The 23,407-nt window shown below is 39.5% G+C and overlaps 1 protein-coding gene across 1 annotated transcript; it reads right to left on the bottom strand.

Annotated features, from left to right (window-relative positions):
• Positions 1-1,048: 1,048 nt before the first annotated feature.
• RB195_006012 (uncharacterized protein) lies at positions 1,049-23,407 on the bottom strand (the record flags this gene model as incomplete). Its single annotated transcript, XM_064178866.1, has 16 exons — positions 1,049-1,128; positions 2,583-2,716; positions 2,846-3,014; positions 3,110-3,190; positions 3,672-3,793; positions 3,861-3,962; positions 4,022-4,147; positions 4,545-4,645; positions 5,472-5,612; positions 6,933-7,049; positions 7,211-7,274; positions 7,374-7,486; positions 7,586-7,646; positions 8,333-8,446; positions 11,673-11,772; positions 23,215-23,407. The coding sequence occupies 16 exons, from the start codon at positions 23,405-23,407 to the stop codon at positions 1,049-1,051; spliced, it is 1,818 nt and encodes a 605-aa protein (XP_064035871.1).

Consider the following 23,407-nt stretch of genomic DNA (forward strand, 5'->3'; position numbering starts at 1 on the left):
TATCATTATTATATTATTATTATACTTATTATTTTATATTATAAGGACCTCAGATACGAGAACTTGTCAACTATTGCATCACAAACTCAATAAATGAATCAAAAATTGAGGCCTTGAAGAAAGCTACTCCCCTTTGGTTACGAATTCCCAATTCCTTATTTCCGGTATTTTCGTCAAAATTACCGATCTTCTACATGTGCCGACGACTGGCCCGTCGTGTCTGATCAGACTGTCACTTTCGAAGATTTAAGTCCACAGACAATCCTTCAACAGGGATTGTTTTCAAGGTTGAAAATTGTGCATTCAATTGGAGATCCATACATCGACGGCTTGCCGTCAGCCAAAGAGCTAAAGTAGAACTTGTTTTTTATAGTTCGTATCTGGGTTGTTTCTGGGCCTACTGGATACAGTCATTGACAGCTTCCTTTTATGATGATTGCTTCACATATAGAAAATATATATTCAACTTTTTATTCTAGTGGAAGAGAAAATACAATTAAAGATGTGGTGCATCTTTCTATACATACAACATACACAACTTTTTTACATCGTTAATCACATTGGTAACAAAGATCTCATGAGATAAATAAGCAATATTACAGCACATCTGAAAGCACCAAACCGAGTGCTTTTATTTTGTGCAAGAGTGGAATCTTTTCATCTAAAACTATAAATGTCGAGTTGAAATGAAGGCCCGTAAAAATTGTGTCAGATCTTTTTTCGGCTTCGCATCACGTCGAGGCCGCTCTTAGCATGGACCTCAGAGAGGTTTTGAGCTATCTGAGCCGAATATAAAACATTCATTAGCTTCTAATAACCTGGATTTTCTAACTGGAAGAAAGGTAAAACTTCCCGTATACCGGACTTATCTGGAGGATATAATCTAGACGGTGGAAACAATATGAAGCCAGTGAAATGGCAGTAGTAGATATATTAACAACACATTACGTGGTCGCACAGCGAATTCTGGGCAACCTAGGCGCCAAGCTAAGATCACTACTGGGAAGAGCTACAGTATAACTTCGATGGTTCAGTACTACGTCGGAATTCACTGTTTTCCGTTCTCCTTTCCATCGCCGTTGTCAATTGCAGCTTTCTCAGCTTCCGCTTTCTTTCGCTCTTCTTCTTCTGAAAAAAAACTCAAGTTTCCGCATTGCTTTATCATAATTGTTCTCAAAAAGTATATCGATAAGTCAAGTCAACTCTCAAGGTGCAGCTAATCTGTAGATGAATTCACCTAAAGGATATATTTGACGGCTTAAGTAAGTGTAGAAGGACAGCGTGTTCACGAGCATGGCCGCGATCACGCTCAATTCCTTCCGTCCAGATTAAAGACATCACCCTACGAATCTGAGGTGGTACGGATTTCAGGTGGAGTATTCGTATATGGCACAGTAGATTATGGAGAGGGGGGGGGGGGGGGGGGTGATTCATCCTTTTCTTCCTAATTGCCGTAAAAACAGCCCGGAAGATGCGGCGCGTGCACAAGATTGGCGCGCTCCAATCTGACTCGTTGTAGAAAATAGCGTGCCGGAACGGTCGAAGCCGTATCTTCCACGCCGTTTTTTACGGCAATTAGGAAGAAATGGACGGGATCACCTTCCTCTCCATAATCTACGATCCCGTATACGAATACTCCACCTGAAATCCGTATCACCTCAGATTCGTGGGCTGATGCCTTTAACGGCGTTGTTGCACCGGATCCCCTAGAGGCACCCAGCAAAGCAGCGTCAGTAGGCCGTCGATCGCCCGCTCGCTCACAGATGCGGCGCGTATGCCTGCACTCGTATAAGTAACGCGTTTTTAGGTGATTCGTAGCGACATTCAATGCGACAAAGCACGTCATTTTTTCTGCATAATTAGGGGGATCTGAGCGTGCGTTCACACTTGTAAGCTACACCTCTAATCCTTTCTACTTTTGGAGAGACCCTAACACTCTCAATTTCGTGATGTGCTGTCTACAAAGAAAATAGAAGCTAAAAAATCTCTCTTTCACACAACAGCGCTCCCTGAGTGAGATGAAAATTTGCAGGAAGTGACGCGAAAGTGTACTTCATTCTAATTTTGATTCACTTCATTTTGATTTTTTTATTTGATTTCATTCGGATTTAAAACTCTATTACATGTTCAATATTCTCTGAAGTATGTAATGGAGCATGTATAACATTTTCTCGTCGCGATAAATGGTTCATTCATGGTGCGTGCGCCGAATGAAATAGCCACATAGAACCTTAGAAAATAATTTAAGTGTACAAAATTATGAAGTTTTCATTGCACTCTTCATCTATTGTAATGTGATTTTTAACCACAAGTGCGAAACAAAAAGGAAAGTCAGTTGCTGCCAAAGTCATCACCGCCTATCTTCCTCACATTTGCATAGAATTCCCGGAGGAAAAAAAACTTAAGTGGACTTAATGAATCTCTTTCTTTATTCTTTTTTCTGAGAAACATCTTTATGAACTAGAACCCCTTCTAAGCTTTTCAGGCCACTGGAAATTTTATAAGCAGTTCGATGTGGACCACGAAAATCACGCATATTTTGAGTACAGACCATATTCGTAGTACATACAAGGATAGCTCACCTTTAGCTGCACGTTCTTTCCAACAGGCTTTGTTGTCGTGTAAGAATTTCATCCATGGAGTGGGGATTTCAAGTTTTCCACAATAGCTTAGTGGGAGGCGGCGTATATTAGAAGGAGATACTGAGGAGTTACGCCTGTAATTAGAAATTTTTGATAGTCTTCCACAGTGTTTCTGTTGCTGTAGACAGTCAACAACCACATTAAATTCAGTCGTACGAACTGAAATTTGAATAAAGGCGTAAATAGAACGAAAATGAACGAACGCATCAGGTAATGGGCTAAGCGAAACACTTGGACTTGTGGATTCGTTGTGATCGCCATTTGGAGGGAAGAGACTGTCAGTCGGAGGTAATGACACCAATGGTTCAACCATTTTTGTCAGCAGCTCACCGCAAACCAGCATAGTTGGTTCAACGATAAAGTCAATGAAACCTGAAATCAGCATTACTTTCGAAATGGCGCTGGATCGATTTCATTCCATCCGTTCTAAATTCTCACGATTCACAGGCGATGAAAGCGACACATACCAATTTGACTGTCCGCTACGTGAACGGTATGTCGATCACACAGCGGTGAATATGGCAGCCCCATGGATGCTTCGAGATCTCCTGAATTTTAGCGATAATTGACTTATTTCGTTAGAAGTTAGTGAATAAACTAAGTCTCTTAACTTTCCTTCTTAACACGCTAAAGAAATTACAAACTTTATAATTCAGCAGCTTTAAGGGAATATGGCTGTTGTGTGTGGATCAGAAGAAGCTGTTGTTTGATTTTCATGGAATTTTCTCTCTTTTGTGAAACCGAAAAGCAGCGTATGCTCGCTTCTCCTCACAGACATATGTGTCTCTACTTTCAATCTCGATATCTCCCTCTAAATAAGAATGTTTCATTATTAGTTTTTAAACCAATAAATATTCAAAGGCTGGGGTACATATTATTTGCTACTGTTCACTGGAACACTTTACAACGTAAAATAAGGTAAAAATATGCTAGTTTTTGCAAATAGGAAACAAGATATCAGGTCTCACTACTTTGTGTTTCCTGGACTCCACATATCACCAAATTAATGAATGTTCAGAAACGGCACACCTTGTCTGAAGAATTCCTCAAGCACCCCTTCGGTCCATCTTTCGTGCAGCACCCATGGTTTCGAAGGGTGAGAAATGTCGCATGCGTGGACTATCAAACACAGTGCTTTGTTCTTGTCAATCCTGAAAAGAAGAGCAGAGGAAACTGCACGAAACCTTCTGACTCGTTCGACACGCAAATAGTAGTTACCCTTCCGGGAGTGAAAGCATATTCTTCATTGTTTTGATCTGCACAAAGTGAGTTGACATGTCTGTCGCCAGAACGATCTCAATCACCATGTTACGTAGATCTCTGCAAGAAAATATGCAGTAGTGAATAGGAGGAAAGAAGCTGAAGACTCTTCGCAGTACCGGAACTCATCCCTTGTGAGGTGGTTGAAAATATTCTTGTCCTCGTCTTTCATAAGGCGATAACATGAGGAAACGTGGTGATTCTCCAGTACACTTCGATCGTTGTAGAGCAGAGCGAAATTCGACCTTTAATGGTCAAATTAATTATATTAAGTCATTCTAGTCTCTAAAATATTTCTTTATCGCTAGTTGAGCTAGGGAAAGAGCTGTTCGTGGCGAAAAAAGCCGCCATTGAGGCTATTCAGAACGTAAATCGATCGTGAATAGAGGAGTTCTGCACTTGCATGAAAAAAGGTTGCAACTAGTGCTTGAAATATTCTTTTTTACTTTACGAGGTCGATTTTAGCCTCACCCGCTTTTTCTTGCCAACAAAAATGTCAGAGGATACGTGGTGTTACACAGTTGTAGGTAACGATAATGTTATGTTATGCACACTGCACATTATATATATATATATATATATATATATATATATATACCTTAAAGATCATTGCTGCATATTCTAATAATATCGAAATTTTACCCGGATTGAATATGGAAGTTGTTAGTGTGACCTGTGTGCTCGTAGTCATGAATAAGGGCGCCAAAAAGTACAGCAAGCAATTCCAAATCACCGAGACTATTCTGAAAAAAAAGGAAAATTCATTTACGAGCAAATCTCATGGGAAAGGAGAAGTTTGATTCTATTATTATACATGACAACGGGTTTGAACTGCCTTTGTGTCTCAAAAACATCTCACGAGGCGGCTAAAACTCCTGCGTGATGCATTTCTATAAAGGCGATCTCTACGGTGTCAGTTTGGGGTCAGAAGTTGTGACAGACAGTGTGGTGTCCTAGAGATGCACTGGAATGCCCACGGCTGAAAGAGGGTTAATACTGGTGAATCCGAGCGGATTTATCCCACGGCTGTGGCGGCCCTAGGTCTAATGTCAACCTTAATATTATAGATGCTTCCGTACGTATGCCCTACTGTGCCTTACCCACACCGTGTTTGAGATAATCTTCCTCCTGATCTCAGAATCTATTACTTCCGGAAAAGGGATGAAGTGTTGTTAGTTACAGACACAGTTTTGGTTGCGTAGCAGAAATCTGCAAAAAGTTCCCATGTCTTAAACTGCAGCAAGCACCAAGGGAAGTCTGAATGCAGGGCGTTGGCAGAACATGTGTAACATAAACGATGGTGATGCTTGATACGCTTCAACGGCAATCCTTGGACCAATGAGTGACTGGATACCACACGATGCCGAACGCAGTACAGGAAAGTCGCCGATCCGATGTTCACACTTGTTTACAAAGGCATTTAAGGAAACTACGATGCTCCTCCATTCTCTCGCCGGGAACCACTGCACAACGCTTGCGCAAGGGAATGGGAATATTACCGGCACCCGCTCGAGCAAACCGGCGAAAAAGGGGAACATGGATGACACAGGCGATAGCGATAAAACTCACCGCAAGTCCAGTCTGACTAAGCATGAAATGTGAAGACTGTGTGACGTCTGCAGCATGCACCACGTTGTGATATGGATTGTTGTGTTTGGTGTAACCTTGTTCCAAAGCAAGCAGATAGTTCTCAAGCGAAGTGAGAGGAATCTAAACATAATTTAAGTCTATAGCACCTTAACTAGGTTTTCTAAGAGGTGGCAAAAAGTAATTTCAAAGATTACAAAGAAAGTTCATTGGATATGAAATTTGTTAAATTTGCAGGATACCAGAGTAGAGAAGAGTTTAGATTAATTTCGAATACGTGGATCTAACTTCCGCCTTTTTTTGCTATATCGACTAATATCTCTTCGCAAAAAAACATCTTCGAAGAAGAATAGAATTATTATTTAGGTGTAATCTTACAAGGAGAAAAAAAAAACACTATGAAAAATGGAGTTCTCAAATTGTGGGCAAATACGGAACCAGAAATGGCAAACTTGGTTCTCACAAATCCATATGTTTCTTTTTATCTTAAATTAGGTCTACCAGGAAGTTCTGCCCGTTTTTGGAATGAAACAAAATTCAAATCTTCTCTGCTGTCAATAAATTTAATTGAATAATATAAACTCCATTATTATTAATGACCTGTTGCCAGCGTGAAGGCAATTTGTATATCCAGGTTGTGAAAAATGTTTCATATTTTGACGCGAAAAATTGAACCACTGCTTCTTTGACATCTTCATTTTTTAATTTTTTCCCATTAAAAGATTTTGTAAGGTCAAAAAAGTGATAGTCGGAGGGTGCTAAGTCCGAGGGATATGGTGGATGCGACAGAATCTCCTTGCCTAGTTCTACAATTTTTTGACGAGTCCCCAAAATAGTGTGTGGCCTGGCATAATAATGATACAGTATGATGTCCTTTCTATTGAACCCTCTCTTCTTGGACTGCTGTCTTTGAGTCATCCAGTTGCTAACAATACTTCTCCGAATTGATATCTTCGTTAGAGTTTAAAAGCTCATAATGTATTGATCCTAGAATGTCCCACCATATACACAACATTCTCTTACTCGGAGTCAAGTTTGGTATTGAGGTGGGAGGGCTCTCAGAAAGCTCCTACCAGAAACTTTACTTTCACCGGGCACTTTCAATAAATTTCTACATGCTTCTGTAGCATTTCTTCCTTGTTGGAATTCGCATGGAATGCAGTGGTGTAAATGAACTTCATCAGAGCCTAAGGGTTCACTATCGCTTCCCACTCAACGAAAACGTGAATCAACTGCGTTTTATTCAATTAGCCACGCCAGTGTGTGTGCATCAAGCGACAAAGGAAGGCAGCCAAACACGCGCCAAATCAAGGTGTGCTTAAGTGTCGGGCTTGTTGTAAGACAGAACTTCCCGGTAGTTCCCGGTGTAAGACAGAACTTCCCGGTAGACCTAGTAGTTCATAGAAAAATGAGAATTTAGCAGATGAGGAAAATGTTGTTCACCTTGAATCGATCCATGAATCCGTATCGATTGAAAAGCTCAAACCCGACGTATTTCAAAGCATGTCCTTCTGAGACCTCGTTTAAATGGAATGGATTGAAAGACCATGAATTAATCTCCTATAATGATGTGAACCACGTTAGTCTTGTGTATTCCAGTAGTTTAGCTCTTTTTACTCTTTTTATTTGAGTAACAATATAACCTATGAATTATTTCTATGAAAGTTCAAAAGTTCAAAATACCCTTAAAATTGGTTGATAACATTTTCGGACTGGCTCACCCTAAGCAGTTCAGCAATTTCAGGCGGAATGGGACATTGTACGCTTTGCTGTTTACGGAAGAGCCTGGAAACGCAACACCAGTGCCAAATCAAGACAGCGAGATATCGATCAAGTCCACTCCTCAGAAAAAACAAGAACTCGAGGATTTGATGTCGAACTCACTTATCGAAGAAGATACCGGTCCGGATGGCATTTGCCACCGATTTGAATTTCGGTTTTTCCCGCTTTTTACCGGCGTTTTGTCGTGTAAAGGTGGCCGCTAGCCATTCGCGTACCTGAATCCAAAGACGTGAGCTGTACGATTCAATTAATGTCGAGGTGTGAAGTTGCAAATGCTTAGCCGACCGTACGCACTGGGAAAAGATTAGACTTGCCTCGTCAGGAACGGTTTCCGGCGTGACTTCAGCAAGATCATCGTCTTCGTCGCATATCCGTCTGAAAACAAGCGATAAACACTGCAGTATTGCGTAGCTCTTTTTTTCCCAAAGTTAATCAGCCAAGAAAGTGAAAACAGCAGGCGTTATCGTATGCCATTCAAGAATAAAACACAGAAACCAGATAAGTGCTCATGGATCACTGCTTGCGGAATTTCACGAATCACATTTGTGAGAATTTCACATCCATATTCTTTGTCGGCGAATTCGTTTACGCATAAAACTTCGAACTCAACACGGTACTGTCTCATGAAAAAGAGTTGTATTTTTTGCGCAAGACTTGATATACTATGCGCTCTCGGAAAAAGTTATTGTCTGGAAAAAAGACATGACTTGCTGCGTAGTCTTAACAGAAAATTTGATGAAATTCAGGTGAGAATTTCTCAAAAAATGAACTATAATCTCAGATAGGTAGTTCCTTATTTTTCTACGTAGGAAAACCTGCTCTAGAGCACCAACTTCGATTAAATCCTCAAAAAATTCTAGAAGGAAGTGACTGGCATAGAAGCTTTCCAGAAGATTTGATAACGTTAGCTTGGTTGACCACGAAACCTTAGATCAGTTTACAGCAAACAACTAATAAAAGTGGACTAACCATAGCCGAGAAAAAAATATGCCTTAACATTTATATGCTATTCTGCTTATTTTCTATCTCATACCAACCAAGAAAGGCAACATATGTTTTACCTGGTTTCGTCCATGTAAGCCGTTTCCAGCACCAACGCCGCATATTCGATATTTCTCTTCAGATCTTCTAACGGTAATTGACCACTATTTAGTTGATGTAGGATGTAACGGAGCCTAAAAGTGTGGATTCTGACGGATCTGCGGATATCACTGCAGACTATTGCTTTCTTGCTCTCCTCTCTAATTTCTCTCGATACCTGCATGAATGTTTTCTAAGAACTAATTGGTAGAAGCCGAATGTGTCACCAACGAGCATCATTTTCCCCTTAATTAGATGATCACAGGCGACAGTGCATGACGAGGTATACGGAAGAAGAACGTCATGTTATCTGCTCGTGAGCCGATAGAAGAGATGACGCAAAACCGGCTCACTAATCCACAGTCTATTCAAGGAAATGAGTTCACATTGCAGGAAGCACCCAAGGAACAAATAGCCAGAATATTCACTTGAAGTCATCTCCAACCGTACTCTCATAAAATAAATCAAGTGGAAAGCAGAAACACTGACGGTAATAACCCGCAGAACTTCAGGATATCACTCAAGTGCTTGAAAAACGCAAAAAAAAAAACAAAGAGGGGCACAAAACGAGAGAAGAACCAATCCAAAAGCGTCCAACAGCGTCCAAAAACGTGGATCCCGCCAACTGGGTGTGATGATAGCCAAATTCCCATCCTCAAGACTATTTGGCATCCAGAAGCGATAGGTTGTCCAGGCAACCGACTGCTAATCTCCTCTGCCCCACTCATCACTTATTTTTCGAGCGTCCGAGAATCCGTGCGCGTATTGACCGATTATAGCAGATTGAGTTTAATGAGAAGTTGATGTGTGGATCTAGTTCTCACACTTCAGAAATAGAACAACTGCAAAAGTAATCACAAATAAATAGTTTAAATAATTTTCAGCAAAATTAAAATGTATTTGGATTTGATAAATCACTAACGCAGTCAATCATTCTATTTCTCATGGCATCTGCTGAGATATGAATGACTCAGACGCATATTTGTACGCATCTTATCATCTTATCAATATCTCATCGAAACTACAAAATTCGAAGTCAGATACGAAAAAACGTGCATTATGAACAAAATACATAGGTACTTTTTACTTCTTAAATTCATTCCAATGGCAAAACGATAGGAACTCTATAATGAGATGTTGCGTTGGGAAAAAAATGAAATGTTCTGAAACGAGAAAAACACGAAAGGCGTCCGGATGCGAAAGAGAAAAATGAAATTAGTAGTAGAGTAAGACATACGACACTCAACAAAACACGTATTCGCCTCTTCTGCTAAACTCAGTGCTAATCCCTGGTAAACAGAGATAACGTAATATCCTGAGACTCCGAAGATTAGCTCATAAAAAAACTGTCAGCTGAAACTGAAAGCACTGTGCATAGAGGAGAGTTAGAAATGAGCCTCGTCAATATGTCTGATTTGTTTGAGTATTCGAAAAACAGTGATCCGGCATAGTGTTTAGCAGAGATGATTAGCACTTTTTCAATGCATATAGTAAATAATGTAGCTTTCAAGTATTCTATGGAATAATGTACATAATCAACTTTTTTATGACATTTCGTCAGAAATACGTAATGGATATACTGTAAAAAAAACTGGATAACGTAGCCAAAAGTGTCCGATTATAGAGGGTACGAAGAAAAAAAACAATCAAAGACTTTTGAACAGTGTTTAAATTGCGCTAGAAATAGCTTTACATGTACTAAATACCTAGATATGTGTTATTAATAAAGCAAAAGTACATGTCGTGCGTGTAATTGCTCCGTGATTTTCATAGAAATCTTATTTTTCGCCTTTTCTTTGTTTATTCAAAGATGTATGTAGATCAAGACCGACAATAAGTTGACGGAGGTTGTAGTTTTGTCGTTAATACTATTTAAAAATGATCTGGCCGTCTCCTTCCTTTCTTGCATCTATAAAAGTCTTTTGAATATGCAAAGTAAGGAATCGAGAAACAGAGGAAAACTCAACACTTTCCGAAAGCAGAAAATAATCCTGCTAAGGGAAATATTAGAAGAAAAGAAGAGCAACGGAATTTATTTGATTACGCTTGGACTCTCTGTATTCATGAAGTGCAGAAAATTCCTTCAAAAACCTTTTATAGAATACACAATATTCAAAGTTCCCGAACTTCCTCCCTTTTATGTAATTTCAGTAAAAGGTTTAGCTGGAATATTTTCCTGGCGAGTTTTCCGAAGCACAAAATATGACTAACGAATTTTGGAAGAAATTTCAACGCTTCGCGGCCATATTTTAGTGCAAGGAACCTCGAACAAAACAAAACTGGAAAAATCTTGCCAGAAATGAGCAGAGTAAATAATTCGCTATTCAAGAATGGCAACAAATGTCTGAGGCAAGAACTCGTCCCGGGTTTTCCATCGGATTTGCAACCGCCAAAGTGAGAGCATTATAAGATCAACGACACCTCGAACTTGTTGTGCACACTTACACTTCACAGAAGTGTGTCCTGAGAAATGATGTTGAAAAAAGCCCGGAACCGAAAGAATTTTAAAGCTTCTGTCCTCAAAGACGGTTGCCGCATTCTACATTCTACGCGAAAAAAGTAAGTCTTGTCAATATTGGAAGACAGTCACATCGTAGAAGAAAGAGCAATTTTCCTTGCAAACTTTCTGATTTTTGTCATGTCTAGACTGCTAGCCTTCGTAGGACGATTAAGAGGACAAAAATAAATCGTGGTTCTTGCAGGAGAACGAAGAGAAGTTGACGAATTCCGCAAGAACACCGAAATCGCCTAGGAATCCATTTTAGCTTCATAACCGAAGATGATATGGATTGGTGTTTTTGGGGGACAAGCTCCTGCAAAAGTCACCAAACTCACACTTCACTCAAACTTCTGGTGACTTTGAAAGAATCGTAAAACTCTGATAGATCCGTTCATGACTCATCAATCAAATTTTCTTGACGTATTTTTCTTTCAATGAGGGTTCCAATTCAAGTTGAACTCATGGTGATTCTCTATGAACGCGATAATCAGATTATGATACGACATTCCTTAATGAGAGCATTGTTAATGATACTCAAAAATCATACATCACTACTCGTACCTTCATTTCCAAATTAACGAACATTCGGCTGTTCGAAGAATCCAAACAGCCACAAGAATTGCGGATTTTTGGAATACCAGTTTCTATCTGATTGTTCACATGGCTAGTGAGTGAATACACAAATTATTGTATCACGGACAGAGAAATTACCGCCTCGTGAAGTAAGCATTTGGGATTTTAGGAGCTAAAGTGGGTTTAAAAACCGTGCTGCTCACTACTCTGACTTCCATTTCTCGCAGCATTAATGGCTAGAAACTCACTTTTCTATGGTATCAAGAGCGGCAGTGACATCAAACTGTCGTTCAGTGGGTACAGGTTCAGTCTTCCGTACCAATGTCGTCGGCCGTTTGGCGGCATCCACTGGAAGCATTAAGTTACTTTCTACGAAAACCATCAACGAAGGGATTTTTATATCCTGTCAAAAGAACAAACAACATCTCACTTTCGTGTGCTTTGTTTGTTTTCACAACGATTTTCAATACTCAATGAAGACAATTGAGGTGTGAAAATTGCGCTGCTTCCATAAGGAATGATAGATAGGATTTGATAATATTGTTTACGTTTTTCCAAGAATTGTTTGAAAAAAAAACTAAACCGAATACCAGATGTTTTCAAGAAATCGAGCGATTACTCACGAAAACACAGCTGTTTCACCTCCGTTGTTCAATACATTGCGTAACACAACAAATTAACTGTCTTAAAGATAGAACATGGTTTGGCGTGAAAAATTTCCGAGAAAAACCTCCTGAAATCCCGGGTTTTTACGTGTCCTAGTAATAATGAGCGCACTTCATGATGTCTATTTTCTACAGTTTGCCTTTCTGACTAAAAACGACTTCTGAATCCTTGAATGTTATCTTCATTCGAAGGGACAAGACTGGGACGGCAAAACTTACCTTAGTCTTACTGTATTATATCCAGCTAAGTGTTCAATCTCATTCTCATTGCGCAAAAAAGCAAGCCGAAAGTCCTTTGTAGATCTGATTTCAGCTTTCGTTGTACTTTTCTTTCAAACAATTTTGATAAATTCAGAGCTCACAACCCTTTCACTGCGTACTTTTTTTGGGAAAAGGTTTAGGAGTGGAAGCAGTAGAATCAGAAGATAATAAAACGCACTACGTAGTAATGTTTAGACAAGAATAGGTAAATCATAAGAGTAATAGTAATAGTATTAACTTAATAACACAATAATTAATACTAATATTGTTGTTGATTATACGGACAGAGTAAGAGAAAAGCAGTAAGCTTTTCGGATATCTGCTCACTGAAAATATGGAATTAAAATTATAATTAAAATTTCTTTTCGCTGTTTCGCTGTCTGATCGGAAATTCAGGAATGCATATACACTATAATTGCAAACCACTTACATGTACGTGGATTCTTGCAAGAAGAGCAGTGATTTAAAAAGTTTCTCAAATCTAAAGACATTAATATCTGCGGACAGCGTGGAAAGGAGACCAAGAATTTGGGTAACGAGGCCTCTTTGCGGCTTCATTGAAATTTCTCCCGTAGATAAATAGTAACAGTTTTTGGAAAAGGTATCTGGTCTGAAAGAAGACTCACTGATCGCTCATTCGTTGTAGCATCCCATTGTGTTTGAGCATTAGACGAATTACTGTAGCAAGAAAGAAAAGAAAAGATGCACCAGGAAATTTAGCAGAAAGGTCTAGAAATGCAGGGTCATAAAAATCAATTCATGGATCACGACACGAAGCCACATAATTTTATTAAGGGCAACTCATAAAATGAAACAACATGGAAAAGGTGGGAAATGCAACAAAAAATTGGGATAAGTCATGAGAAAATTGACAAAGAGGCCAATAATTCGTTTGAGTTTTAGGGAAGTAAGGCTTTAATCAATCACGGAATAAAATTTCCATGCATAGAAAATAGTTAACGGAAAAAATAGGGAGAAGAGAAATGAAGCATTGATCAGAAACAGGAAAACCAGGATTTCATAGAGGGAAAAGAACACCTTTAACGCTATTTTGGGAAGGAAACGATCACGTTGATTTGCCAGTTATAGGCAAATCAACGTGATCGTTTCTTTCCCAACATAGCGTTATTTCTACAGTTATAGGCTCGAAACCAGAAAGTTTTCAGCCCTTAGCAAAACTACAAAGTAGGCAAAGGGTGATGCCTTCAAAGAAAACTTTGCTCTAATAGTTTCGTAAGGATAAAAATAAGATCTCATGAAGCTCTATAAAAAAAGGAGTCGAGAAAAGCGCATATTCAGGGGGGGGGGACGAAATTTGTTAGACGTATTCAGTTTTCGGTGTGGAAGCACAATGATTTATTGGCTTCTCAACATATAACACAACCTAAAGAATTTTAGTTTAAAGACAAAAGAATAAGGTAAGCAACAAAAACGTGTGTTTTTTCAACTGCTGCTGGATTCCCAACAGTATCCGTGGAACAGAAGAAGCAGGGGAAAATGAGGACGACGTGTATCTTCAAATATCCTCGAGGCGGGCACTCATAAGGGACTCCTAAGCACTCAGTCCCAAAATTGCACTTCGAGGAAGACGAGACATAATTTTTTTCTCTTACACATTTCTGCAACTAAAATGCAATTTCAGCGCATACATTGATGCAGACAAAAACACTGGACCTTTTTGTAGTTTTTAAATGTAAAACTATATTAAAAAAAAAGTGTTTTTAAGACAGCTTGAGTGTACGCGTACTCCACAGAACTCGATTCCAACACTCAACAATCAACCTACATGTTTTTAGTTGTTTGAATGTGCAATCGGTTAGGAATAAAACTTTCGGGGCATTCTTCTTCCTGTTCAGTTCTTCTCGTCTTTTACACTCACTCGCATGCTGCTCAGTTATGACAACGTCCTGATCACATCGATCAAGGATCAAGAAACAAGGAGTAGAAAAAGACTATTAGGATATGACATAGGTGAAGACGACTGGCTGACTTCCCAGAGAGACCAGACATCATCTAAGGCAGAGGACTTGCTACATGATTTTTGGCGGAGAAGTCGTTCAGGATTATTCCTTAACCACTGTCGGACTAATCCATACTGATAAATTTCAGCAACTCAGGGAGCAACTTTATCAGGCACAATAACCAAACGACTACGAGGAGGCACCTAACCAAAGGTCACACTAATCTCTCGACATCGTTGCCGCTGATAGAAGACGTTGTGAAGTGGTCTTGATTTGCTGCTCAGTTATGCAAATGCCCCATTTCGCGTATTGACCTACGGAAAAGCGAGAGAGGATCTGCAGGAAAGGGAATCACATTCGAGACGGAATATTGCATTTCTGAGTGAGAGAGAAAAAACGAGTGGCAGAGAGGAAAAACGAAATGGGACAAGTTCGTTCACGCTGCCCTCGTCCTCAAACAAACGACGCGATGCGCAGCTGATCTCAGCTGATTGATGCCAGAAAACTAAGTCAATAGTGTAGGTCTGCACATGTGTACTCAAGGCGGAGATCGCTGATAGCTTATCGAAAATTGCGTTTGATTATGTGCTAGCAATGCAGCAAATTTAACGTTTGGTGATGTTGAATTGCACTGAACTTTGAACCATAAGAAATGCTCAACGTCTTCACATAAAGAAACGCACTTAAAGGGCAAAACAGTTTTCTTTGAGCAAGAAACACATCAGTTTCCCACCTTCTCGCTTTTCCCATCCAAACAATACTACCTCAACCGAATCGAATCATATAACATAAGACAAGATTCATGTGTGGAATCAGATAGAGTGCTGAGTGTTGACACGAGGCAGACAGGTGTCCAGTAGGGAGGGAGGGAGGTGGCATGAGCCAAAGTCAGGTGCTCTTCCGATTTCAATGTCAAACATTGGAATTTCATAGCTAGCAATTTTGGAAGTAAAAAAGACAAGAAAGAGTAAATGGGTCACGTTTAGCCTTAGGATACATCTTTTAACTTCTTTACAGAATTTACGAGTTCGGCACCTTTCATCACCCAACGACAGTGAAGATGATAAGTGCGGATTTCTTCGTCTTCTTCTTGCTTCATCTTCTTGAGTTACTTGGGAAATCAAAATCATAGAGAGTTGCTAACTTTGAACTAACTCAACTTTCTAAACTGAATTCTAACGTTAGTTTCTTTTTTTAATCCATCTTAATCTCTACAACCGCCCTTATGCTTATAGATGTGTTCATACTTGTCGTAGAAATAGCAGCAAGATTATTACGACGTGAACGCGGCATCGCAAAGCTATATAATACCGGCTAGTGGATGTGCACACACCTCTTTTGGCAACAATACAGCTTTCAGCCCGAGATGGATACCGAACTCGAGGTGGATCTAAAAAATCTGGGGACGCTAGCCGGTTATTGGGTCAACCCATCACTATTTCAGGCACCTGAGGAATGAGAAGAAATAAGGGATGCAAATTAGCTTACATACGCCAAAAGTGAGAATTGCGCAGCTGTCAAATTCCGTTAGAATGATGTTTCGCACAAAGTACTTCTAGGAAAGAAAGCGCTTTATCTAACGTGTCACAAAAATGATTAATTTTCGAAAAAATGAGATGTACATATAAAGGCGGTGGAACATCCACAGAATAGCAAGGAATTTCCAATTTCCGCCAATGCACGTTTGACTCTCTCATTTTGTCAGAAACCTCAATTTCTAAGTATCCTCCGACCACTAAATGTCAGAAAGCAACTTTTCTCCTCAGCAGATTTGTGTGAAAATTTGAGGACTTTTCTTTTCAGTTAAAGCCACCATGCTGGAAGTTCTCCAATGTTTGGTATTTTCTAGTAGCAGATACAACACCGCTACCAACTTATGTCCCGAAATCCATCAACGACGGATTAATCCGTTGCAAACCGTTTCTGGGAATTATTAGGAGTGGCTAAAAATCAAATTTTGAAAGTTCTATTCGAAAGCAAATGAGTTGCTGATTTCAAATATACTTTCAGAAGTTTTGGTTAGTTTTGACAAATGTGTGACTTGAAGACACGTAAAATTTCCTTAACCTCCATAATTACTTTCACACCACCGCAATCTTGCCATAGGCGCAGATAAATCTCGGAAGGAAGAGGTGCCCCATAGGATTCACGCCGATTTCTCAAAATTGAGCAAAACGTTGGATATACTTGTAATCAGGAAGTTATTTAGAACATTTTGTTATTCTACATCATATATGTGTTCGAAATCTCCATCCTCTTCGGAAATTGGCATAGGTGCTACACGGAACTTACCAAACAAACAATTTGTTCTTGAAACAACAGTCCAAATTGCAAGTTTTTGTTTATTTTTAGTTTTCGAATGTCAAACTCGCAACTTTGCTCTATTTCGTTATCTGTTCCGATCTTTGGGCAGCTGTCAACGGCTCATAATGGAACCTCAACCCATGTGATTCGGTACATGATTGGGACTTAGGAATTAGGTTACAAGATGTGGTTAACTATGAGTATAACACCAAGAACTTCTGCAAGTACGGCCTCTAAACTAAGTGACCGTATCCACATGTAATTCCACTTCACAGACTGTATTGCAGTTGCGGTCCACAACTGTACTTCTCATGTTCTCATTTTTTCAGGGAAAAAATTGAGGAAGGATGTGGACTGACTCACATTAACTTCCCGCTTATAATCCAACGTTTTCGCGAACTCCATAGAAAGTGGCAGGCGAGCGGGCAAAAGATGATTATTCAAATAAGGCATGATTTCGAAGCGCCCGTTAGCGAGAGCAAGTAGCTCTTCGAAGAAGAAGTTGCTCAACCAGATCTAGCACGAAACCCCTCAGGAAATGACTATTCGTTCGAAGTGGATTCAGCTTCCTTTGATGCATACCTAGGAATGAATTTTGTGATTAAAGCAGATAATATCGGTAATGACTAGTAAACTAATGTACACACAGAGAATAGTTGAGCTCGGCAGTGTGTACTTGAGAAATGACCCAAAATTATCGGCCCCAGTTCGCAGAAGAGTAATGAACTCTATATTTTCCCCCTAATACGCATTTTTTCTTATCATATTAAACTATGTATGTTCCATATAGTAACGATTTTTTTATTGCAATATCTTCAAAGAATGACCTTGTTAAGTTCCAATGAATGCAAAATTAGTTAAAGAGATCATTCGTTCAAATTTCGATTTTGATAATTTTTAAAAGTCAGCAAAATTCGAGTAGCAGCCTAGCTTCCCACGTTCCATAAATGCAGTGAAATGACATTGAAACAAAACAACCACTAGACAGATTAATCTTATGCTTACGACGTCCTAGAAACATAAAAGTAATTGTGTTCCTTGCTGATGACGCTGATGGCTTTTTTTCGTGGGAATGGAACAATTCATCTTATTCCCTTCTTTGCACTACAGTATGCTACAGGAACGAGTAATTTTAACATCGTAAGATCAGTCCAGTTGGCTCAGAACCAGTAGAAATGATCGATGCACTGCGGTGTTCCACCCATAGACCGAAGGAAATTTAGGGTGTGATGTCAGCTACGCACTGTTCTGCACTCACTTGACCGGTATAGGAGCTCTCCTTCGGAATGGTCATTGCAACCACTATAGTTGGAGATAGAAGGTAACATAAAAAAAACTTCGTACAAAGAATTGCGGTTAAGAAATCCCCCTATGCTAGTTTGCCGGGGGATTTCGATAGTGACGTTCTAGATAATGAAACTCTTCTGAAATCGAGAGCGTTCCGAAGAGTTGGGAGGAGCACTAGTAATGAAAGATATCATCACATGGAAAGATCGTTGGACCGATCTTTCCATGTGTACGTTTCATACAGTGTTCGTTTCAATTTAAATGAAAATTATGAAAATACCCTATTTATGATAGAAACCGACAACTACATATGTAGCAACATCTAAAGCAGCATGAAAATATTTCGGGGACACGTAAAGAAACAGATTATAGGGGAATTTGGGACAAGTCAGCAACGATGAATCTTCAGCGGAATTGTAAATCACTTGCATTACCATAGAACTCCCACTACATGCTTGTCACATGATCACAGGATTTCCACAGATTACCAACAGCTTTGAAAATAGCCTAATGGAGCTCAGTGGCAAGTAATCTCATCAAACAACTGTCGAGAGTAATTTCATGCTTGGAGGATCTCTTCTAAAGCAAATACATACAGTAGTCCACAATTTACGTGAAAGTTCCTTCTAACACTGACGAGATCACAGTGTCCTCCAGCAGTCATATTTAATCTCATTACATCACGAATTTTATGAATTTCAGATGAACCCCGGAAGACGTTCGATGATGAAAAGAAGTGCAATTTTTGAGCAAAGCAGCAAGAATGTTGTTCACAATTTATTTCGGCTAACTTCTCGATGTTGACAAGGGCACGAGCAATCTATCCACTCAAAGACCTTGCACTTCAGAAGATATGATGAAATGAAGAGATAGCCCAAAAGTAACGTCAGGGAAGAGAGTTCGTCAACGCTCGCATGACAAAATCGCGAGTGCTTTCTTGAAAGGGGTACTATTATGACTTTGTCTGTGTTGGGCACTTAAAGTGGTGAATGGTTCAGGATTTCCAAGTGCTTCTTCAATCGAAAACTAACCTAGGTTAGGTAACTCGCAAAGCCTTTAGTAGGCGTGATTGTGAACTCGCTGCCTCCTCAGATACACAGGCGCTTCGCCCACTACTCATACTGCTGAGCTTTTCATCGCACTCTGTTGCATTTGTCGTTGAAATCCAAAGAAAACACTTTCTTGTCTGGCCTACGGTGTTACCGCAGCGCTCTCTGATAAAACCCCGATATGAATTAGGAACATTCGCTGGGTACCCATTAGACTCAGCGATATGCTAGCCGTATTTATAACGGCATTGCTTGCTTAGGCATCTCCTAAGCATTGCTATGCCTTCAAAGTTTCCAATTCCTGAATCCTCTGTATTCCACGGGTTTGCGAGATGGTGATAAATCACCATGTTTTTAGAATTCCGTTTCCGGCACCGCTGAAAAAACGAGGCGTCCGCAGAGAAAATGTGTGTGCTTCTCATGTAAACATTTTATGAAGGTTGATTGATATATTGCAACGTATTGCACTGGAAACTCTGAACCCCTCTACTTTGATACTGTAAGAGATTACTTCGGTACTTTCGGTGTTTCACCTGGATTGGCTCTGCAGTTTTGCAGAGGGGGAATTCATTCTATGACACGTAAATAATCTCGAATACTTGCAAAACCTTGATTATGAATAGAAGAAGATGGAAATAAATGAGGCTCATCCTTCTCCAGCCAGCTCTCCCCCACTATTCGTTGTGGTGATTGAAAATCCGCCTGACACAGCCATTACGAATTAAGAGTAACGGTATCCTTTCACAGTTTCCATAACCATAAACTGGCTTAGGGCGCCATTAGAGCTTTATGTTTCGGTTCTTACACTCTAACGAGTACATTAATAAACTATGTTGAAAAACTCAGAAAACAATTGACGCAAAAGTGAGTAGTCATGCCCGTAATTTGAACCCAAGCGACCACAACCCAGGAATGAACCATAAAGGCACAGATAATAAATTTACATCCTGTTGTTCTGTACAAAAATCGCGCCATTTGAAGGTGGACGCTAGTAATCAGGGCAGGACAATTTCTGAGAACTATCTGTCACAGCGTCAGAGTAACTGCATAATCTGAACTGTAGTTAAATAACGAAGAAAGCAACGAAATGCACGTCTACGGGAAGATACCTCTACGTTAAGCTCATGTACGTAGTTACAATTTCGATTTCCCCAAAACAGTATAGGAGGAAGAAGATTAGAGAAATTTGAGTCGATCGGACTCGATCGTACTGTTATAAAACTTTCAATTGAACAGGATAAAAAAGAAAACATCTTAAAAACGACAAAAAGCGCATAGCAGCTTCATTTCGTACAATGTCGAGAGACTGTCATCATCGAAAATAATTCCAAACTCGAGCGACTACTCTCAAACTTCATTACTGAATTCAGTTAGATGTAGTTCTTGAGGGAAATTCTTCTGAGAAACGGCAATCCAACACTACATTAAACTACATTAAACTCGACTGCGTATTTTCATCTTCTGCTTGTCAAATGACAAAAAATCACTTGAAGTAAAAAATGACAAAAGAATTCCTTAAAAGGAATCAGTGTTAGGCCTTTCCTGGCTTTGATAAGAACAATAACATCAGAAGATTGACATCTTCTCGAGACTGGATGACGTGCTTTAGAAGAATAAAGAAAGTTTCCTGTTTCTATGTGAGCATGGACGGCAACCGCCAGAATTTTCTATTTTCCGGATTTGAGAGGCACTGTATCCAGTGCTGTTAAAAAATAGTTCTACTATTAGTGATTGTTTGCACAGTTCGTCTATACATAGTTGTAATGGCATCTTTAAAATTTCTTCAATATTTCACAATGATGCATTTTGAAAGAAATGAGAGAAGACGTTCGGTGTAAAAATATACATAGTCCAAGAAGTTGGGAGGCAAAAAGATTAAGAGGGCTAGACAGGATGTATAAGATTGATTTTGACCTGATCCAAGCGTAAGAGGCTCAACGACCGCAAATTATTAATAAGCGATCAAAGGATTTTCCTTGAACGTGTTTAAAGGAATAGCAAATGTATTGCTTTCAGCACCAACGTCGTATCGCTTACAGTGGAAAAAATGGGAGCGCAACAATCATACATAAAAAACATATAAAATGAAGAAAAGAGTGGTACTGTTTAATTCGGAATGCAACAAAAATGCTGCTGAACCCGACATTTCTTTTTGGGACCCTGAAAGTTTACGCAAGTCTTTGTTGCTTCGATGTCGTGTCGAAAGAAGAGAACGGCATTGAAAAAGTTCGAAACGCACAAACAAATTAGCATCGCTTCTGACAGCAGTCGCGAATTTCGCCGAGATCGAGATCTTTACTGAGGATGAAAGATGGGTTTTATACATGTTTTCACTAATTTTTAATAATTTATTGACACACGTACTCAGAGTCAACAAAATAAATGATTGTTTAATATTTATTATTTATTATTATTCATTTATTATTATCATCTATGTTCAATCGGTTAACGAAGTTAAATTTTAAATATCAAGCACTTACAATGAATTATCTCTCAAAGAATACGGTTACGGACGGACCCCATCACGCCGATTATATCTACTCACTACTCTCGTTGTACTTTTTCAATTATTTGGAGTTCTACGCTGCGAGAGAAATACGGAAATGTCACTCATATTCGGCTCCGATTGCCATCTTCACAAAATCTCTCTTCCGCAAGCAAAATCGCTGTGCATTCCAAAGATTCTGATTTTTGGTGGAAATTCGTTAACCAAATCGAGTCGTGAAGCAAGTAAAGCACCAAGTTCTCTCGTCGCAATCCAGAATAATGTAGGACGATAACGAATGAATATAAGAAGAGTGAAAAACAAATCCAAAAACAAAGCAGTTGAAGACATAACACAATGTCGTGAACAATGCTGCTTGTTGAATGCCCACTGGGAGGATGTATGGGAAAAGGAGGAGCTCGCCTCGAATCGAGGGAGCAAAGAAGCAAGGATAACAAGGAACTGAATGAATACTTCTAACCAGCAAAAAATCCGATTTCGATGGCCTTCGCCGTGCCTTGTGTCTTATAGAAAACAGCGAACCAACCACGGGGAAAAAACTTCCACTGACATGGTCGTCGGCCGTGAAAAAAATCTAATTGTTATATCATATGTCTTGCATTTTGTGAATGTTGTATTTTAACGGCTGAACTAGAGTTTAAAAATAACTTGAGAAATGATCACATTGTTCTCTTGAATTTTCTCAGGAGAAACATGAGATCCACGGTGTGCTGTCCGACGGATGTGAATATTTTGACAGAAGTGAAGAGACCCGCTCAACACAAAACGTTTTATTCCTCTGAGACTAAGTAGATGATAATCAAGAATAAAAATACGATAAATGCAAGCAAACACAGACCAGAGCCCGTCAGCTCGTCGACTTTTCATCACGGTTTACTGGAAATAGGAAAAGCACCACAATATTTTCTTTTGATATGCATAGTCATGACATGTGTCATGTGTCAGATGATGTTATGAGTACAGCCCAACAATTGAGTAACACAATTGCCGTTCTGTCAGCGATGCCGATGAAATACAGCGTAGTTCACATTAATATTGACACCTTGCCGTGTTCTGCGGAGACATCTCTAATAGAAAATTCGCTTCGAGGCCTACGTATTTTCAGCTTGTTTTGGGGAAGAGGATGAAGTTTTAGGGCAGCTGACGTCTATCATCACGCATATAACGATTATCCTCAAGACACATCTTTTTCTGAAGAAAACATCTTCTCAAACCTTAGACTGCAAAAAAAAAACCTTTCGTAGAGCCGATAAGACGACTATAGAGAAGGTAAAGTTTTCTGAAAAAAAATTTAAATTAAGTGCAATCGATGGTAGGAGAGCAAGGAACGAGATTCCGAAATGAAGTCTCTTTTCAAGTTCTTCGAGAAAATGAGGTTGGAGTCGTCGGTGTTCAAGAAATCTTCAAAAAATAAAGACCCGCTTCCTAGAGCTAGAAGCTTTCCCAGATGTAAATGCAACCGCTACCGATTTTCTGAAGACTTCAGGCTTATAACTTAAGAAATATTAATAGCGGCTATCTCATTCTCTCCTGAACACCAAAAAAACCGCTCATTATCTCATTTGACGTCATTAAGAATTACTTGAACAAGTACAAAGAATCCACAATTTAAGCACAGCCACAAGTCAAGATGCAGTCAACTTCTGGGAAAGAAGAAAATCGGTTCAGCAATGCATGAGAATATACTTTAAAGAAAAAAATAGCATTTTTGCAAGAACTCAGTTACTATTCCTCGAAAATCCATAAAATTCACCCACCTTCAACATTCTGAGTCCGTTCCTCCACTGTTTCCCACGAGTCCGGCTCGTTTTCAGGAGGTGGAGGAATGTGTGAGAAATTGTCTGAGTGCAACTTCGCTTTCTCGAAAATTGTGCTGTCCGAGTTCGACAAAGAGCTGCCAGCCCAACAGTTTATGGCATGTCGAAATGGAGAACAACACGATTTACTCAT

The sequence above is a fragment of the Necator americanus genome, chromosome I, assembly GCF_031761385.1.
Source record: "Necator americanus strain Aroian chromosome I, whole genome shotgun sequence".
In the NCBI taxonomy this organism is placed as follows: domain Eukaryota; kingdom Metazoa; phylum Nematoda; class Chromadorea; order Rhabditida; family Ancylostomatidae; genus Necator; species Necator americanus.